Source organism: Aethalodelphis obliquidens, unplaced genomic scaffold (assembly GCF_003676395.1).
Source record: "Aethalodelphis obliquidens isolate GAN/ISIS:26980383/991018 unplaced genomic scaffold, ASM367639v1 scaffold70, whole genome shotgun sequence".
NCBI classification, from domain to species: domain Eukaryota; kingdom Metazoa; phylum Chordata; class Mammalia; order Artiodactyla; family Delphinidae; genus Aethalodelphis; species Aethalodelphis obliquidens.
Window position 1 is genome coordinate 5,299,998 of NW_020838014.1, and position 19,182 is coordinate 5,319,179.

At 44.0% G+C, this 19,182-nt stretch overlaps 1 protein-coding gene across 17 annotated transcripts in view; it reads left to right on the forward strand.

Annotated features, from left to right (window-relative positions):
- Positions 1-19,182, forward strand: part of TTF2 (transcription termination factor 2) — a 56,705-nt gene that overhangs the window by 31,843 nt on the left and 5,680 nt on the right. For 5 of the 17 annotated variants that reach the window (XM_027091173.1, XM_027091180.1, XM_027091174.1 and 2 more), the window contains exons 18-24: positions 195-365; positions 2,705-2,763; positions 3,591-3,741; positions 4,434-4,516; positions 6,330-6,404; positions 9,482-10,093; positions 10,401-10,664. In XM_027091173.1, the coding sequence (XP_026946974.1) occupies positions 195-365; positions 2,705-2,763; positions 3,591-3,741; positions 4,434-4,516; positions 6,330-6,404; positions 9,482-9,626 (684 nt within the window). In that variant the 3' untranslated portion in view covers positions 9,627-10,093; positions 10,401-10,664. Of the gene's footprint in view, positions 1-194; positions 366-2,704; positions 2,764-3,590; positions 3,742-4,433; positions 4,517-6,329; positions 6,405-9,481; positions 10,349-10,400; positions 10,665-19,182 lie in introns of those variants that run through there. The other 12 variants (XM_027091183.1, XM_027091175.1, XM_027091177.1 and 9 more) reach the window with 9 other exon arrangements.

The following is a 19,182-nucleotide window of genomic DNA, read 5'->3' on the forward strand; positions in this document are numbered from 1 at the left end:
CTTTGATTTATTTTTGATCTGGTGAAAAAAGCTTGCAAGATTACATTTTAATCTGGGTTTACCCGAGGAGATACTGATGGTAAATTACGAGACATTTTGCCATGTGCTGTGTTAAACAGTTAGCACTTTGGCAGGTCACATGCCTTGCTGCCTCAACCGCCCATCTGCTCTTTCCCCTGTCTGATTCTGCTCAGGCCCTGGATCTGAAAGAGCTGAAGAGTGAAGGCCTGGTCCTTTCCCTGGAAGAGCAGCTCAGAGACTTGACCTTGTCCGAATTCCATAACTCAGAGCCGTCTGCCTCCATTTCCCTTAATGGCAAATGCTTCAATGTGGAGCTTTTTGACGACAGGAGAGAGAGCACCAAGGTAGTATGATGACCTCTATTCTAGTAGAAAGACTTTGCCTCCTTATACATTTCCCTGAGTGAGAGCGCCACATTTGTCCAAGCGAGCCCAGCCATTTGACAGCAGAGCTGGAGCTGTTAGATGTTGGCTGGTCAAATTCTCCCTCCAGTCTTAAATTCTAGTTTGATTTGATGAATAAAACTGAAGTCTTACTACATAGTGGGCTTTCAGAGAGTGGCTTGGACCGACCCGGCATCAGGGCAGATTTCTGGCATGGATTCCTCGGGAAGGAGCCTGTCAGGTGTATGCCGGCCACAAGGCCCAGGCAAGTGAGCAGTTTGTTTTGGGAAAACAACGAAGACCTGAGCCTCAGACTGTGTAATACGTCTGAGCGCCAGTTGCTTTGCTTTGTTGAGAGGCTTCCATCTGCCGGGTTTGTTTCCTACCAGCCTCTCCTCGTTAGTCACTCTGTTCTGTTTTCATTGAATGTTTTAAGAACTGAAGGGTTCTATCAGAGGAAGGCCGGGGTGTGTGTCCTGCCTCTCCACTGGCTCACTTGGAACCTGCCCATGGTCTCGCCTGCCCTGAGGGCTGGGTTCCCTCTCTACTGCTTTCTGAGGCTGCCTCAGCCTCTCTTCAAAGGCTTTAAAAGATGTAACTGGAAAGGAGGTCACTGCTAGGGGAATGGTTTTACCAAAGAATTACTTTTAATTAGATTTTAAAAATATTTACCTAGGTCTTCACCATCAGTAAACGAGAGAAACATAAGAAGGGCACCACATGTGGCCAGACTTCAGGCCCTAGCACCCTCAGTTAGCTATTGGGTTAAAATTCATGTTCCTAATAATTTGTGTTCCTAACAACTTGTCTGATACTCAGGTCATCATTCACAAGGTTCTTAATGTGAACCCATTAATCGTAGTTCAAACCACTTAAGGTGGTTTCATGTGAGGAAGGGAGTTTTGTTTGGTAGCACAAACCTAAACTCATACAGAACGTTATTAGAATTTGGCCCCAGCTCACAGCCCATGAATCCTGCTCTCCCACTGCATTTTTTCAAAATACCTATCACCAGGTTTTTCATGAGGCAGTTCGAGAACTTTCCACAACCTTGAGTTGCCAAGACACCAGGCACTTCGTGTACCTGCTTTTTTCCTTCCTACTAATTCAAAATGGTACGGTCCTGTGACTGTCTTCCTGCCCAGGCATCAGCGGGTTTGTTCAGGTGGGAGCGCTGCCTTACGCGGGGGCCTCAACAGGTTGCCACTAGCACCACGACGGCGTAGAACGGAAGAGCTAAGGGCACCTCAGTTCCTCTGACTCAGCCCCTTTTTACTGATGAGGAAGCTGTGCCCTTAACTGGGAGTTCCAAGGTGATCCAGCCCTGTAATGGCAGAATAAGAACTCTCTTCATCTCCTGATTCTTGGTCTAATTTTCGTCCTCTTCCTCCATTCTGGGATGAACTTTAGAGCCTTTGGAAAGGTCATTCACATTAGCGGTCAGGAAGAATGAGGCCAGCTGCTCTCCAGAGTCCTGCCCCTGTGTTCTTATTGCCTGCTCCCTCATAGACTTGAATATGCCCTGAGCAGTTTTGGTAAAGAGAGCTTGTCGTGAAGCTTGAGCAAGTATTCCTCAGTCTGGACAGGTTCTCTTCTTCAACACCATTTGCAGCAGGCTTCAAACTGGGTCAAGCTCTTTCACTTTCTCCTTCTGCAAATGTTAGGATAGTATCTTCTCTGGTCCAGCAATATGCCGAGTGCTAGGGGTGCAGAAATGAACCAGACATACGCTGGCTCTGCCTCTTCGGAGCATCTCCGGCCATGAAAGCAAGAGATGACTAATAAGCAATTAATATATAGTATGAAAAAGACCATGATAATAGAAAGAAAAGGTGGTATAGTAGCATGTAGGCAGTGCGCTTCTGGGATTGGAGAGGACGTCCAAGAAGCTGGCACGTAAGGCTGTCCTAGGCAGAGGGAACACAATGGACAAAGATGAGACAAAGCGTGGCTTAGTGGAGGGAGAATGTTGGTATCACCCGAGCATCATTTGAAGAGCGTGTAGTGAGGGTTGAGGCTGGAGATGTGAGCGGAAGGCAAGGTAGCAAGGACCTGGGAGGCCACTGTACGGAGCTTGGGCTTTATTCTCAGCGGGAAGCCACTGCAGGGGCTTCAGCCAGAGGAGGAAAATAAGAAACTGACATTTTGGAAATAGCACTCTGGCTGCAGAGAGGAAAGGGAACTAGAGAGGAGTAAGACCAGAAGCCGAGAGGCTCTGGAGGAGACCGATTCTTTAATTCAGAACATGGAGAAAAGCAAATTTGCTTAAACCTCCATATGTTAATTCCATCTTTTCCCAGATTTCATCTCTGTTGGCAGAATTGGAGGCAATCCGAAGAAATTCAGGGTCCCAAAAGAGGTAAATGTGTTATTTCATTATCCAAGCATTGCTTGTAATTACGCTAGAAAATTTAATATTGCAGATAGTTATAAATCTTCGCTTTTTATATCAAGGACCTTGAGTCATGCTTAGTAGAAAGCACTCAGGTTACAGCACAGATTCCCTTTGATTTCTAATTAAAATGTTTGTGGCACTGGTCGAAAAGGCAATCCCTAGAGGATCCGAGTAAACTGAGTAAGAGCAGAGAAGAAGCATCTCAAGAAAAGCAAGAGAGTAATAGGTGGGCGAGGGAGGGAGAAGAGTGGGGTCAGACCGGGAGCCCCCATGGTGCTGGGGACATTCCTAAGCTGGGGACGTGGATATGGGAGGTTCATTCGTTGTTTGACTTTACTGTGTGCTATTCAATGCATTTGTAGATCGGAAATATTTTGATCTAACCACATAAAACTCTAATTAAAGCGCAGCATGGGGGGAACAGAGAAGCCCTAGCAGCTTGTGTTCTGACTGGCCAAGGGAGGGGCCTCTACCCCTTTGCAGGAGTACAGACCTCCTGTGGGTAAGCACTAGGCCCCAGATAATCAGAGGCCGCAGCCAGTACTTCAGCTTAGCCACCACTTTATTCTGACTTCATTTTGCACAAAATAAGTTGCAGACTGGATCTAGAAATAGCTGGAAATATTGTAATCTTATAATGTCACCGAAGTGTGTACGCTTAGGTAGCAGAAGGCCTTTCCTCGTCCACATTTGATAGCTGAATTGTACGAATAGCAGGCGTTAAAGCCCTGCGGATGAGTTTGTTTCATCTATTCGGGGGCATTGGTTTTCTGTTTTATCCTTCCTTCCAGTGTCATCGTCTCTCAGTGGACCAGCATGCTGAAGGTTGTAACCTTGCACCTTAAGAGGCATGGACTGACTTATTCCACCATCGATGGCTCTGTTAACCCCAAACAGAGAATGGACTTGGTGGAGGCATTTAACAAATCCAGGGGCCCTCAGGTACAAGCTGATCAGAGCAGAGCTCTGTAATCAAGAGCAAATTGTTCCCAATTATACAGAGAAAATTTTAACATAGCTCGATTCAAAAATAGTCATAGCTTTGACCCCTCCAGGTGTTTTTGATTCCTTTGACATTTATTGGGGGGTACATATCAAAGTGTGCAAATACTCTAAGAGAATAAACTATGAGGGCTAAAAAGAGAGTAAGAACATAGCTGGTTAGGTTCAAGAGACTCTTTGTGGAGGAGACAAGCCTGGAAGGACGGGTGGGATCTTGATATGAGGAAAGATGGAGGGAAGTGGGAGAACAAAGGCATCTAATTATGGATAATGCAAATTTGGAAAGCATTAGTTGAGTGATGGCAGGAGAATCATGGCAGTGGTTGGAGGACTGATGGAACAGACAGAATCCGGTTGATGGAAAGTTTATTGAGCCAACCACCCCTGGTGCTCTAAATGGTAGTATTCATATATTTCGGCAGGTGCACAATTAATGTTTTAAGAATGACTCACCAAAAAAAGGTTAAATGAGAATCTTCTCAAAGGTGAGGCATGGGAGATAGGATCTCAGAGTTTCGAAACAGTGCCTTTATGACAGCAGAAGGGAATTTGATAAGAGCGTGTTGCTAAGAAGGAGAGGTGATTGATGAGACCAAGTCTGTGTAAAGTTAATGGTGTGCTTCCTTTTGAAGGTTATGCTAATCTCTCTCTTGGCTGGAGGCGTTGGTCTAAACCTGACTGGAGGAAACCATCTTTTCCTTCTGGACATGCACTGGTAACGATTCTGGATTTTTCTTGAGTTGTCACAGCATAGCAGGGAGACCAGAGGGGCAGTAAGGCCTGACTTCTTATATTGAGTGTGTTCCTTTCATATCATGGAGCTGCCTCTGTGCATCCATGTGTATAAGATACAGATCAAAATGGTGTAGGGCTGGGGACTTTCCTGGTGGCCCAGTGGTTAAGAATCCGCCTGCCAATGCAGGGGACACAAGTTCGATCCCTGGTCCGGGAAGATCCCACATGCCGCGGAGCAGCTAAGCCCATGCACCACAACTACTGAGCCTGCGCTCTAGAGCCCGTGAGCCACAACTACTTGAACCCATCTGCCGCAACTACTGAAGCCTGCGTGCCTAGAGCCCGTGCTCCGCAACCGGAGAAGCCCCTGCAACGAGAAGCCCGCGCACTGCAACAGAGTAGTCCCCTCTCGCCGCAACTAGAGAGAAAGCCCGCGCACAGCAGCGAAGACGCAACACAGCCCAAAATAAATAAAGTAATAAATAACTTAAAAAAAGGAGAGAGAAAAAAAATTGGTGTAGGGTTAGTTGCCGGCCCTGAATTCCTGAGCAAGCAAGGCTTCAAATGACTATTTAAAATAGTCTGTTCACTATTTATTGTTAATCTAACATCTGTTTCCATGGAAACTGAGAGCGGAGTAGGGGGTGCTTTCCCTTATGGCCAAGAGCTGCTTCACTCAATGAAGAGTTTTATCTCTTCAAAACACCGTATTTCAGACATACTTGTTGACGTCCAAGGAAATCTCAGCCTTGGTGAAGAGGGAGAACTGTTACTCCAAAGGGAAAAGGCAAAGGAATTTTTTAATTATGTTAGACACACACTTAACACATAACCTTGGACTCACTGCGCATAGTGTCAACCCGGGAGTATGGCAGCATCCTTCCTAGAAACGAAGTGAATGACTCATGTATTGCTAGGAGAAAGCGTCATAATTTGTCCCTGTTTTGAGTTTTCAGTGATGCCAGTCAGGGATCGCTGCACCAGGCACTGGTGCCAGAGATTGTCATTTGTTAATTCTCCAGGCAGCCCAGATGGGCACAAACAGGCCAACCTGTTATTATCTTCCTGGAGAACGTGGTTAGGTCTTACTTGGGACTCCCCTATACTCGTGAGTGAGGAAAGCAGAATGGGGATCATGCTGGTTTCTGAATTGAGCAATGTTATCCAAGATTTTAAAGAGGTAAGATGAGAAACTAGTTTGGAATTGATAATGAGAACCTAGAAAGAATGAAACAAATTAAGTCTCCTTAGTTGAATCTAGAATATTAAAGTTGAAAAAGGCATTAGAGATCATTTGCCAGCCCTCCGGTTTCCAAGTAGCCATCTGAAGTCTGGAGGGTTGTGGTTAGATGACTTGCCCAAAGTCACTCGACTAGTTAGTGACAGGATTTGAGCATTGGTTTAACCTCTGTTACTTAAGAGTTTCCAGCTGATGGTGGTGCTAAGAGTTCCTATTAGCAATCTGATCCCGGTTTCTCATGAGAGGGCAAGAAGACATCTGGGGCTTTCTGAGTCCCACATAGACTAGAACAGAGACCTACAAATTTTTTCTATAAGTATTAGGCCAGATAGTAAATATTTTAGGCTTTGCCAGCTACATAGGTCTCTGTTGCATATTCTTTGTTGTAGGTTTTTTTGTTTTGTTTTGTTTTGCAAACCTTTAAAAATGTAACAACCATTTTAAAACACAAGAGCCATACAGAAACAGACTGTGGGCTGCATTTGGCCCATGGGATTTGCCCACCCCTGGTCTAGGATGTCATTACCTTTGAGCTTTACTTGTCTTCTAACAGGAATCCGTCACTTGAAGATCAAGCTTGTGACCGAATTTACCGAGTAGGACAGCAGAAAGATGTTGTCATACACAGGTAAGTAAGTAAAGGTCTCCAGGACAAAGGTCTGCTTTCATGAAAATTTTTCTCGGGTAATGTTTTAATAGAATGTGTAAAGTATTTGATGATCACTGTACTAATGGTGCTTGTGGGGCACATCCTTTTTGGTACTCACAGTCAGGAAGGGAACACAAGCAATTTGTGGATAACCTTGGAGTTGGTCCTGCAGAAGAAGAAAAGCTTATGAACAATGCTGAGCCTTAATGCAGTCAAGGCTGCCCATGAAAGGACTCTCCTCCCTCCTTCCTCTCTTCCTCTCTCTCTCTGTCTTTTTCTTTCAACTTTTATTTTGACATAATTCCAGACATAGAGAGAAGAATGTAAGAATTCTTACAAGAATACCCCAAAGTTCTTGATTGCAAGAATAATACCAAAAAATTCCTGTGCACTGTGACACTTGTGTGTGTGTGTGTGTGTGTGTGTGTGTGTAAGATTTTTTCTGGACCATTTGACAGTAAGTTACAGGCATGATGCTCCTTTACCTCTAAATAGTGAAATATGCATTTCCTAAAAATGACATTCTCTTACATATCTATAATAAAGTTATCAAAACCAGGATGTTAACAGTAATACAATACTCATATCTGATCTATGGACCTTATTCAATTTTGCCACTTGTCCCAGTGATGTCCTTCCCAGCCAAAGAAAATTCTAGGTCCTGTGTAGCATTTGATTGTCATGACTCTTTTGTCCCCTTTAACTGGAACAACACCTCAATCTTTCTTTGTGTTTTATGACAGTGACATTTTTGAAGTGCACAGGCCAGTTATTTTGTAGAATGCCCCTGTCCTTGAGACCCTCTTCTCTTTAAAAACAACAACAGAACCTGCCTTAATTGTACAATACAGTCTAGTTATGGACCTCTTTTTCTCCTTCCTTTTCATGGCTAAGTTTTCTGAATAATTAGAAATCCTTGTCTATCTTTACTTACTTCCCATTCATTCCTCAACCTATACAAACTGGCTTTCACCCCCGCCGCTCCATTGAAGCTACTCTTGCTAAGGGACACCAATGAATTCCCAAATTCTCCAAGTACAGTGATTATGTCAGTTGTTTTGTCTTTAGCTCTCTTCTCAGCTCACTTTGTATGCACCTCTCTTAAGTGCACCTCTCCACTCCAGTAAGTCCAAAATCTATACCCTCTGTTCCAAGGTTTCCTAAACTTCAGGCCCAGATATCCAAACCCCCACGAAATATCTGAATCTGAGTGTCCACATCCACACCCATTATTCATTCACTCATGTATTTGTCTCATTCAGCTCAAAAAACGAATGAATACGTGTTGAGGAGTCCCCAGGTAGCAAGTACTGTTACATGCTCCAGGGACTCACAATGTCATAAGCTGAGATTGTTTCTCCCTGCTACCTCATATCTACTGATTCTTCTGAATTTCTCGTCTTTGTGAATAGAATCACTGTTTATCTAATCATGGAGCCAAAACTAGACTCCCCCTTCTTGCTCACGTTTCACAAACCAAATCCATTCATTTTATTTTCTAGGTGTTTCTTGTAACCATCCCTTTCTTCCCATCCCACTGCCATTTCCTCCTTTCAAAACCAAGTTTCTTAGCATCACAGGCAGAGTCACTCATGATCCAGCCCCCGCCAGCCTCTTGAGCTTCTGCTGTTGTAGTACAGCATAGTTTTTGACTTTTGCCCTGGCCAGACTCTACGACCCCTGCAGCAGACTGTGTTCCAAAACTCAGTCATGGTTTTACACATGTTCCCATTTCCTGGGATGCCCTCCCCACTGTTCTATCTGGCAAACCCTTGCTCATCCTACAAGTCACACTAAGAGTCAAGTTGTCAATGGAGCCTTCCCTGAAGACCCCAGACAGATTTCTTTTCACTCCTTTTGTACGCTGGACATACTTCCGTTATAGCGCTTTCCAGGTCATATTATTATTGTTGCTGTTTATTTTCATGTCTTTGTTTTGTGTTCTCTTTGACTGCAAGACCATGTTCAAATCTCCGTTCCTACACCTAGCATAGTGCATGGCATATAGTGAATCTTCATCAGCACCTGTTGAATGAGTGAATAAAGGACAACAGTGGTATTTCCTTGGTTTGTAAAACCTGTTTTCAGTGTGAATTAGCCAAGAGATAAGACACTCTGTACTTAAACCAGCACACATATTCCTGGCAGAAGCTTGATAAGCTTTAGGCCTTCTGACCTTATCAGGATGGAGCGTTTTGTGTAAAAGCTGGATCTCTACACTTTTTTTTTGGATCAGGATATCTTTTGCTTTTTTTGGCACTTCTCAATTATCTCAGCTTCAGAAGGAAAGAAAAGGCCAATTTGAGGTCAGATCACTTTATTTTTAAATTTTTATTTTATTTATTTATTATGGCTGTGTTGGGTCTTCGTTGCTGCACGCAGGCTTTCTCTAGTTGCGGCGAGCGGGGGCTACTCTTTGTCACAGGGCGCGGCCTTCTCACTGCGGTGGCTTCTCTTGTTGCGGAGCGTGGGCTCTAGGCACGCGGGTAGTTGTGGCTCACGGACTCTAGAGCGCAGGCTCAGTAGTTGTGGCGCATGGGCTTAATTGCTCGGCGACATGTGGGATCTTCCTGGACCAGGGGTCGAACCCGTGTCCCCTGCATGGGCAGGCAGATTCTTAACCACTGCGCCACCAGGGAAGTCCAAGGTCAGATCACTTTAAATGGATATATATTTAGTCTAAGTTGTTTAGATCTCCTAAACATAGAGTTCTTAATCAAACCTAAGAAAAAATAAAGGAAGAAATCTCATTTAAAAACTAAAGCATAGGGCTTCCTTTGTAGCGCAGTGGTTGAGAGTCTGCCTGCCGATGCTGGGGACACGGGTTCGTGCCTCGGTCCGGGAGGATCCCACATGCCGCCGAGCGGCTGGGCCCATGAGCCATGGCCGCTGGGCCTGCGCGTCCGGAGCCTGTGCTCTGCAGCGGGAGAGGCCACAACAGTGAGAGGCCCGCGTACCACAAAAAAAACCCCAAAAAACTAAAGCATAAATAGATGTTTGAATATGTCATTAGATATGCTGCTTTGGGTTTTTGATTATTTGCTTATCTTTTTCAGATTTGTTTGTGAGGGAACAGTGGAAGAGAAGATCTTGCAGCTCCAAGAAAAAAAGAGAGATTTGGCCAAACAGATTCTATCAGGAACTGGAGAAGTTGTCACCAAGCTCACCTTGGCCGATCTCAAAGTCCTTTTTGGCATCTAACTTCCTGTTTATGGAGCTCAGAATAGTGCCATTGTTGGTTTGTATTAGGATCTGGGGAGAATGACCTAACCCTGGTCCTTTGAGCTCTCGTTGGCATTCAGTTTCACCTTCAAGCCCTCCTCAAAGTGAGGATCAGTTACCATGTTAACCACTTGGTTAACCAGTCATGTTAATCAATCAGCGTATTTAATGTGTGACATAGAAACCAATAAATTACTTCAGATAAGAGAAAATGCTTTAGAGTTAGAGAATTTGGAAAACAGCCCTGGGAGAGTTGTACCTAAGCTTCAGTAAAAGCTCAAAAAGCCCTCTGTTGCTTTTCTCTTCTCAGCTGGTGGGGACCCAATGTTACTGCCTTTTCTAACACAGGCTCCATCCCATCTCTTCATCTCCTGCCAATGAGGCTGCTCATATAACCATCTCTTTATGGGCTGAGCAGAAGCAGCTCTCTGCGTAATATGTAGATGGTTAGTATTTGTATCATCGTATTATTTAGAATTTGGTATCATATCATTTAGTATTATTTTATATTGCTATCATATCATGTGGTATTTGTGTCATAAATTTTAATTTTTGTATCATTTTTCTAGTGTTTGTATTTTTACAAATTTACAGTATTTGTAGCACTTAGTATCATTGTTTCATTTAGTATTATTGTGTCATTTAGTACTTGTATTATCATTGGCATAATCCAATAAACATGTGTTTGACAGTGTAGCAGAGATAATGCTTTGTGTTCACTAACCCCCATTTCCTTTTCCTCCTGGCCACCAGAGACTACATTTCCTAGTCTTCACTGCAGTTACATGGGTCCATATTGCTGAGTTCTAAGTCAGTGGAATATGGAGAGAAGTGATGTAAGTCATTTCTTATCTGCCTTTCTGAAACCTTGCAAGTGATTCTTTGTGCTGTTTCTTCTCTTGTTGGCCCACTGAATACAAAGGAACTGATGGATGACTGCAGGGCCCTAGAGACTTGTGAAGCCACTAGGTCAGAGATTCTTAACCTACTGCTGGCCACGGACCCCTTGGCAGACTGGTAAGCCTCAGTTCCTGAACGACATCGGAACAAAGCTTCCTGTGTGTGCCTCCCTTCTCACCCTAGCTCACCTACATTGGACTATGACATGATCAAGAAATAATTTTTTTTAAAACCATGAGACTTGGGTGTTCGTTTGTATAGCAGTTTGTATCCTGACTAATACAAACTCTTGAGAATTTCTTACTTTGGGAAACTATTCAGATTCCCTTCTTCCCGTTGGCACTTACTCAGCTAATTTCTGCTAGAAAGAATTGTATTTCTTCCTAGATAGAACTGTTGCCCTCCTTTGAGTTAGGATTAGGTGACAAAGCCCTGTGTTAAGCCAGTCACAGTATGGGCTGAGGCACTGGGGCCTGTTTAAGCAAAGGTGCCCTCTGAGGACATGGTCTAAAGGCCCACAGAGGCAAAGACAGGTGGCCTGGAAGGAAGAGTTCTGACTTAACTCTACTTCCAGGTTCACCTTAGCTGGGGTGTAGCCTTGAAAAAATCATTAACTTCTCTACACTTTGGTTTCCGCATTTGTGGTAGGCATTGTTTTTAGAACTTCGGCAGCTGTAGTGAAGTCCTGGTAAAATCGGGAAATGGAGGATGTAAGATTACCCTTCGGGAGTTACGCTGTAGGATCAACACACCAGGGCAAAGGGAGTGTCACCTGAGAAGCAGTGGCTCCCAGGCCAGCAAGAACGTACAAACCCTGCCTCTGCTGTTTGCTGACTGTCTGGTGTTCAGCTAGTTGCAGATTCCCCAGGCACCATCTGTAAGATGTGAGGATTAGCATACAGCTCACTGTGCTTCCCTGGCAACTTAGCAACACACCTACACACCATAGCCCATTCGACCAGATCGACAGATGGGTCATGTCAGTCAGAAGGCATGTTAGGTGAACACTGTCAGTGTCCTTTCCAGGTACTGTTTAGGAGAGAGGCAGTGTCAACTTCGAGGTTCAAGTATTCTTGCTTTTAGTCTGAAGATGGTTGCAGGGATTATAACCTACAATCTTCAGATATTCAGAGCCCACTGACCAATATAATCTACTCTGATATTCCTTCTCGTATCTTAAATAGTTTCTCTAGTGTTCCTCATTCTGATTCTAAGCTAGCAAAGCCACTCAGTCTTGTCTTGGGTAGGTGTTCCTGTAACAGGGAGATGCTATCGATGTGAGGCGGATACAGCAAAAATTGGAACCACGGTCATACCAGACATGCATCCTTCAGTCCTAGCCCTGGGGTGGAAATGTCTCATGAATTATAATATAAGTAGCATTCTGGCGTCTGTCTCAGGCTCACGTTCATTTTAGTTACCGTGAGTCCATTTCTTAAGGTCAGGGCATGACAAGGTGTGTCTCTGCACCCTCTAGCAGTGGGCAGCATCCCACTATGTAGTGATCTAATTGAGGTGCTGCCCTATGAATTCTGCCAGTGTCAACCAGCCTTCCCTTATGTGACACCGTAACGGTCAGATTTTCTTTTTACATCTCTCTGCCTAACTCAGCAGACTTAGGCAAGAACAGTAAATGCTTTGTTAGACACGAAGTGCCATCCGAACGCTAGTGTTATTGCTGTGGGACCAGGTCTCGGAATATGAGAATAAAATTGAAGCATGGGTGCAGCTGAAAGAGCCAGATGGTGAACATCTGTCACCAAAGTGCAACATTGCTGAGCACCCAGTTTACAAGGTATTTCTTATGTGACAGAGCTGCCTTCATGGAAGGTTTATAGTTTGACTTCTCTTTGGCAGTGTTAATCAAAAAAGGGCATCGTGCGCGCCATGCCTGGATGGAACCTGGGCCCTTTAAAGCCTTACCAAGGACTCCTGTTGCCATCCAATTATTATGAACACAGTAGGTAGAATGATGTCTTTGTGGGACATGACCCCTTCCTCTAGCAGTCATGTATGTGATCTGGAATGGCTACGTATAAATACTGGGCTCTTTCCTCTCTCTGATTGTCTTGTGCAATGAAGTGGCTTCTGCAGGGCTGAAAGATGAGGCCAGATTATCCTGCACAGGTAGTCATGGAAATGCCAGTGCTCGGTGTGGCCCCTCTGGTGTTCTGAAATCTTGATATCTACCATAATGCCTTGAGAGAATTTGGGTTTACAGAGTGGGATATGGTACTGCTATTTGCTATGTAGCATCTAGCCCTAGAGAAAGCCAGAAAGAATTAAAAGGCATTCCTTCAAGCACAAAGAGAATTACAATAAGAATTTAGAATTTGTAGGCATATGACCTCGATTAAAATGTTTTCATAGGTAAAAATGAAATTAGCGTCAGTTATAGTACAAAGTACCAGTGGAGTGAGTAGCCAGGGGACGGGGATGGAAATGAAAGAACGGCCTAACCCTTAGCAGGGAACAGGGAAGATGATATCTTCGCTAGCTTGAGTCCTTTTTACCAGAATGCTTAGCTAAATCTGAGTGTAGGAAGAGATTACATATGAAAGGAAGGATGGGAAGAATACTTTTGCTGCTTAATTATTCATACATTAATTTAAAAACATATATTAAACATGCCAGGGCACTCCTGGGCACTGAAAATGTAAGGATAAGCAAAACCCCAAACAGTCCCTGTCCTCCTGAGGCTTCCAGCCTAGAAGGGGAGACAGGCATTAATCAGATCATCACGTGTGGCTGCGAAGTGGCCATTGTGATGAGTGCTACAGTGGCGGGGGAGTCCGCGTGGCTGGGAGGGCTTAGAACAGGGATTTGACCTAGTTAAGGGGGACTTCTCTGAGGAAGTGTTGAAGGAATTGAAATCAATACGTAGAAGCTAATAAGGCAAAGAGTGAAACACCTCTTCCTATATTCTGCCTTTAATTAGCATTCACTTCACCCAACCACCTCTTAATTGAGAAAAGCCTAGCACATAGGTATACATCCTCTGGAGTAAAGCTGAGTGACTGCTGCATTTTAGAGATTAGAGAATGGGTGGGCTGGCAGGTATGTGTGTATGTTTGTTATCCAGGATGGCCCAGGTGTTTATCCAGTTACAACATCCCAGGGGACGGAGGCTGTAATTTGCGGCCCGTTTTCTCCTCCCTGTAACACCAGAGATATAGCTTACGTCCTGCTGCTGCACCTTGTTGATGCTTCAGTGCTCACAACTCAGAGGTGGTTTCTGAAGCACTTTGTTACGCTGGGGGCAGTTCCTAAATCGTAAGACTTCTTTTTGTCCTCACCTTGGAATATGGGGCTCTGCAGATCAGTCTTGCCTTGCCAAGTCTTTCAGCTAGGTTTACACTCCACTGTAGCACAGATCAAATAACAGCCCCACTCCACCCACCCCCCACCCCACCCCCCGCACAAACTTTAAATATCTGTAGTGGAACTGTTACCATTAATATTGCTTAAAGGCTAGGGCATTTGCCAGAACCTAGGTATCTTATAGATAGTTTCTGTTGCAATAGAACTTCAGCTACAGTAGAGTTATCCAATTACCAAACGCTTTTTCCAACTGAAATAAATGATAAGCTTTTTATCCTCAGTTCTGAAATCTGATTCATTAAAAGACACATGGGGCAAAATGATGTAAAACAACAAGCTTCTTCATGGCAAGCAATTCCCTAGATGTCTGAGGTAATTGGAAAATTCAAGGCTGGTGCATATAATTTATCCAAATTATGCATAATTTATGCATATAATTTATCCTAAGGTGCATATAATTTATCCAACAGTTTTGAGAGAAGGCTGAGGTTTTTTCCCAAGTGGTATTTGGTTGAAGGGAAAATGTCAGTCTGAGGGAAGGGAAGTCTGGCCTGTAGAAACAGATACCAAGGAGATCCAAACCAAAAATTCTACCAATTAGATCTTTATTCATTCAACAAAATATTGATTAAGCCTCTACTATGTGCCAGGAGCTGTCTTCCATGGGGATAGTATAGTGGTCAATAAATGTCAAATCCCTGCCTTCATAGACCTTACGGTCTAGGATAAGAGGACAGACAATAAAGAAATAGAATATATATATGTTAGATGGTGATGAAGCAGACTAAGGATAATACGGAGTCTTGGGGTGGGGAGTTGCTATTTTATACAGGGTAGTTAGGGACCTCTCCAATAAGATGGCGTTTGACAAAGGAGCAGAAACCTGAGGAAAATGAGAGAGTGAATCATGTAGGTATCCGTGAGAAGGGCATTCCAGGTGGAGGGGCAGTGATTGTAAAGGCTTCAAGACAGAGTTTGAGGGGCCCCAAGCAGTCCAGTTTGGCTGGAATAGAGTGATGGGGGTGGGGGGATGGGTAGGAAAGAGAGAAGAGCGAGGATCCAGGTCCTGCAGGGTCTTACATGCTGATGTAAAGGCTGTTCTGAGTAAGATGGGAGGCCTTTGGAGGTTGTCGAGCAAGACGAGTGACACGATCTGATGTATTTTAAAAGGACTGTTGGGTGGAGAATAGACTGTAGACAGTTGAGAGTGAGAGCAGAGAGACTAGTTAGAAGGCCATTGCAAAAGTCCAGGTGAGAAATCATGGTATCTCGGACTGGTGTGGTTAGCAGTGTAGGCAGAGAGCAGTGCTCAGCAGATGTATTTTGAAGGGATGGCAGATAGGATTTGCCAGTGGATTGGACGTAATGCCTGAGAGGGGAGTCAAGGATGTTTCCAAGGTGACTGGCTCCACCCCCTGTAAGAGTGGATTTGGACATTCCTTTCAAAGAGATGGAGAAGACTGCAGGAAAAACACTTTGGTGCTGGTGGTCCGTTGGGCAGTGAGAATTGGAAATTGAGAGTTCTGTTTTGGACATCTTAAAGATGAGGTGCCTATGATCCATCCAAGTGGAGATGTTAAGTAAGCTCTTGGATATAACCATATGGAGTTTGGAGCTGGAGATAAATCTAGGAGTCATCAGTATATAAAAGGTACTTAAACTCATGAGAGGATGAAATCACCTAGGAAGTGGGGGGGAAGATAAAAATGCAGGAACTAATCCTTGGAGCTCTTAAATGTGTAGAGACTGGAGAGATGAGGAACTAGAGAAAGGAAGTCAATGAGATAAGTGATTAAGAAGAGTGATGCGGGACTTCCCTGGTGATGCAGTGAATAAGAATCTGCCTGCCAGTGCAGGGGACACGGGTTCAATCCCTGGTCTGGGAAGATCCCACATTCCACGGAGCAACTAAGCCCGTGCACCACAACTACTGAGCATGTGCTCTAGATCCCGCGAGCCACAACTACTGAGCCCTTGTGCCACAACTACTGAAGCCCACGCGCCTAGAACCTGTGCTCCACAACCACAACAAGAGAAGCCACCGCAATGAGAAGCCCGCGCACTGCAACAAAGAGTAGACCCGCTCAGCTCAACTAGAGAAAGCCCGTGCACAGCAACAAAGACCCAAGGCAGCCATAAATAAATAATAAATAAATAGATAGATAGATAAATAAATAAATTTTTTTAAAAAGAAGAAGAGTGATGCCAGATAAACCAAGTGAAGAAGATCTTTCTCGGAGGGGAAAGTGATCACCTGTGTTAAATGCTGTTGATAGGTCAAAGAGGATAAAGATCAAGAACTGACCATTGGATTCCATAACATGGATATTACAGGTGACCTTTACAAGAGCTGTTTCAGTGGAGTGGTGAGGATTAAAGACTGAGTTAGATCCAAGAGAGAATTCAAGGAGGGGAAGTAGAGATAGCAAACAATTTTTTTTTTTTTTGAGGTCTTTTTAAAGGGAAGCAGAAAAACGGAGCAGCTGTCAGAGGGGGATGAAAAAATTCTTATGGACTGATCTGTGTTCCCTGCAAATTCATAGATTGAAGTCCTAGCCCCCATTGTGACTGTATTTGGAGACAGGGCCTTTAAGGAGATAATTAAGGTTAAATGAGATCATATGGGTGAACCCTAATTCAGTAGGATTGGTGTCAATAAGAAGAGGGAGAGACATCAGGGATGCATGTGCAGAAAAAAGGCCACGTGATGACACAGGAGAAGGTGGCCATCTGCAAGCCAGGGAGAGGCCTCAGGAGAAACCAACCCCGCTGGCACCTTGGACTTCCAGCCTCCAGAACTGTGAGAAAAGAAATTTCTGTTGTTCAAACCACCCAGTCTGTGGTATTCTATACGGCAGCCCTAGAAGTCTCATATAAAAATCAAGGGAAATTTGTTTTTTAAGATAGGGAATATTGTAGCATGTTTATTTTCTGAAATTAGCAATCCAGTAGAGGGGGAAATTACTGGAGCAACGTTCCTGGGTTGTAGAGATGGAATGAGAGCTCATATAAAAGTTTGCTTTTGATAGGCATATAGGTAGATTTGTAGATATGGTGGGAAGGTCAGGAAATTCTCTTCTGAATTCTTCTGTTTTCTTGGTGAAATAGGAAGCAAGATCATAAGTGGAGAGGGGAAGTGCAGTACAAATTGCAATTTGAGGAGAAGAAAGTAGGAAATACAATTGTCTAGAAGAGTGGAGAATAAATGGACTAGAGACATGTCAGACTACCGGGCAATGCTAAGAGCCCATCAAGATCAGTGGTCATAGATTTAAAGGGAGACTAGTCATCATACATTCGTGTTCTGCTCCAGGATCATTCAGTTGGGTTAGATGGAGATCTGGATGTAATCTGGGGTTTTGCCAAGCAAAAAGGACGGGGAGACTACGTGCAAGGGTGTGATGATGCTCTGTACAGTCTAAAGTGAGTGAGGATGAAGGAAAGGACATGAGGCTGGGGAGGGTAAGAGTGGGAAGGTGGTCACTGCACTGGGGATTCTAGGGAGGTAGAAGAATTAGTAGAGTCAGGTGGGTGAGCTGGAAAGATGGGAGGTCATGGTTGCAGGATGCTTGAAATTGAGCTTATGCAGAGGGATCAGCTGGAATCGAGGTCTAGGGTATGACTGACTGCTGCGTGAGGGAAAAAAGAACCTTAGAGTCATGGAGTTAAGATGTCTTCGTGGCTATTGAATTATTCTAAGACTGATGAGGAGGAGTACTGGAGTAGCAGCAAGTTTGGTGCTAAAATCTTCAAGGAAGAAGGGGGAATGACTCGGGGCTCTGTGGATGGCTGAACCACGTGGGGGTAACAGCTTGCATAAAGGCCTGAGCTTCAAGGCTGGCCTTTTTTAAAGGAGGCGGAATAATGGTCTAGAACGGGATTTCTCGACAGCAGCGCTACTAACGCTTCACACTGAATAATTCTTCATTGTGGGAAGCTGGCCAGAACTGAGTATAAGCAGCATTTCTGACTTCTACCCAAGAGATGCTAGTGGCACTGCCCCCAGCTGTGGCAAGGAAAAATGCCTGAGACTTTACTAAACATCCTTGGGGGACAAATTCACATCAGTTGATAACCACTGATCTTAAAGCAGCAGTGCTGAGCTAAAGGACTCCTACCTGACCTCTGGGCCCAGTGATTATGAGGAGTGAGGAAGAGCAAATAATAATTTCAGAGGGTTACAGGGCCATCAGGGTCTTCTGGGAATATCAGATTTTGGTCAGAGAGAGGGCTGAAGGGAATCTTTCCAGAACATATAAGTAAATATCTTCATATTTACAGCTACAATGTAGCTCACGTCTATCAGCCTTAAGGAGGAAATGTTTCCAGGATGACCTGACAGTGTGTTTTGTCTAATTATTTCACTTCCTTTGCCTGACCCAATTCACCATTCCAATGAGTTACTTCTTAATGGATCTTACATTGCAGATTTCAATAATTATATTTAATACATGCTGAGTTTTTGCTATATAAAAAATCAAGTGTCCCAGAAGAACACACAAACTATATACAGTGAAGACCACGGCAGGGCTGGGGCACCAGTGCTGTGTACTTCCTCTCCCAAGAATCCTCTTCAGTTAAGCAGGCATGCTCTAGGAGTCAAAACTTCTAGTTAACTTCCTAGGTATACAGACAAAACTGAAGACGGTTCTTTAAAAGACAAAGAGGGTGAGAGATGTGAGGACGAGGAAGGTATCTGGATCGCCTGGCATGAGTACATCTGCAAGGAATTTATGAGGTCCTATTTCAGCAGCATTCCCCTTTATTTACTGACTACGTGTCTGCCCCTGACCACACAGTAATCTTCTAGGCTCTGGGGTTACGAGATGAACGTGGTGTAGAGGGGAAGTGGCGGACCTCCACCTAAACAGCAATATCACATTATAATCCATTTAAAGTGTGCTAGCAACAAGTGGATACGAGGAAAGGAGGTTTTTATTCTCTGAGGGAAATATCTAACACGTAGCTCAGGGAGAAATAAGAAAGTTATACATCAAAAAGTGAGGAAATAAATTACCCCCGTGAGCGCTAAATTCCAATGGCATGGGTACCTCCATGTCTGTACAAAACAGAAAGGAGCCTCCTTGGTACAGAAAGGACATTTTTTTTTTTTGAGGGGGTGATACAAAGTTTATTCAATTAGATTTTTCTGTTTACAACGGAGATCACATCTACAAACTATATTGCTAGTCTACATGAGTACAGTTTTTCTAACAAGTTTATTAGACTTACAATGAATGGGCTCAGTCATACAAAAACATGCACACACTGACACTGTTTTAAAACAGTAATGCATACATTATACTCGTCCTAT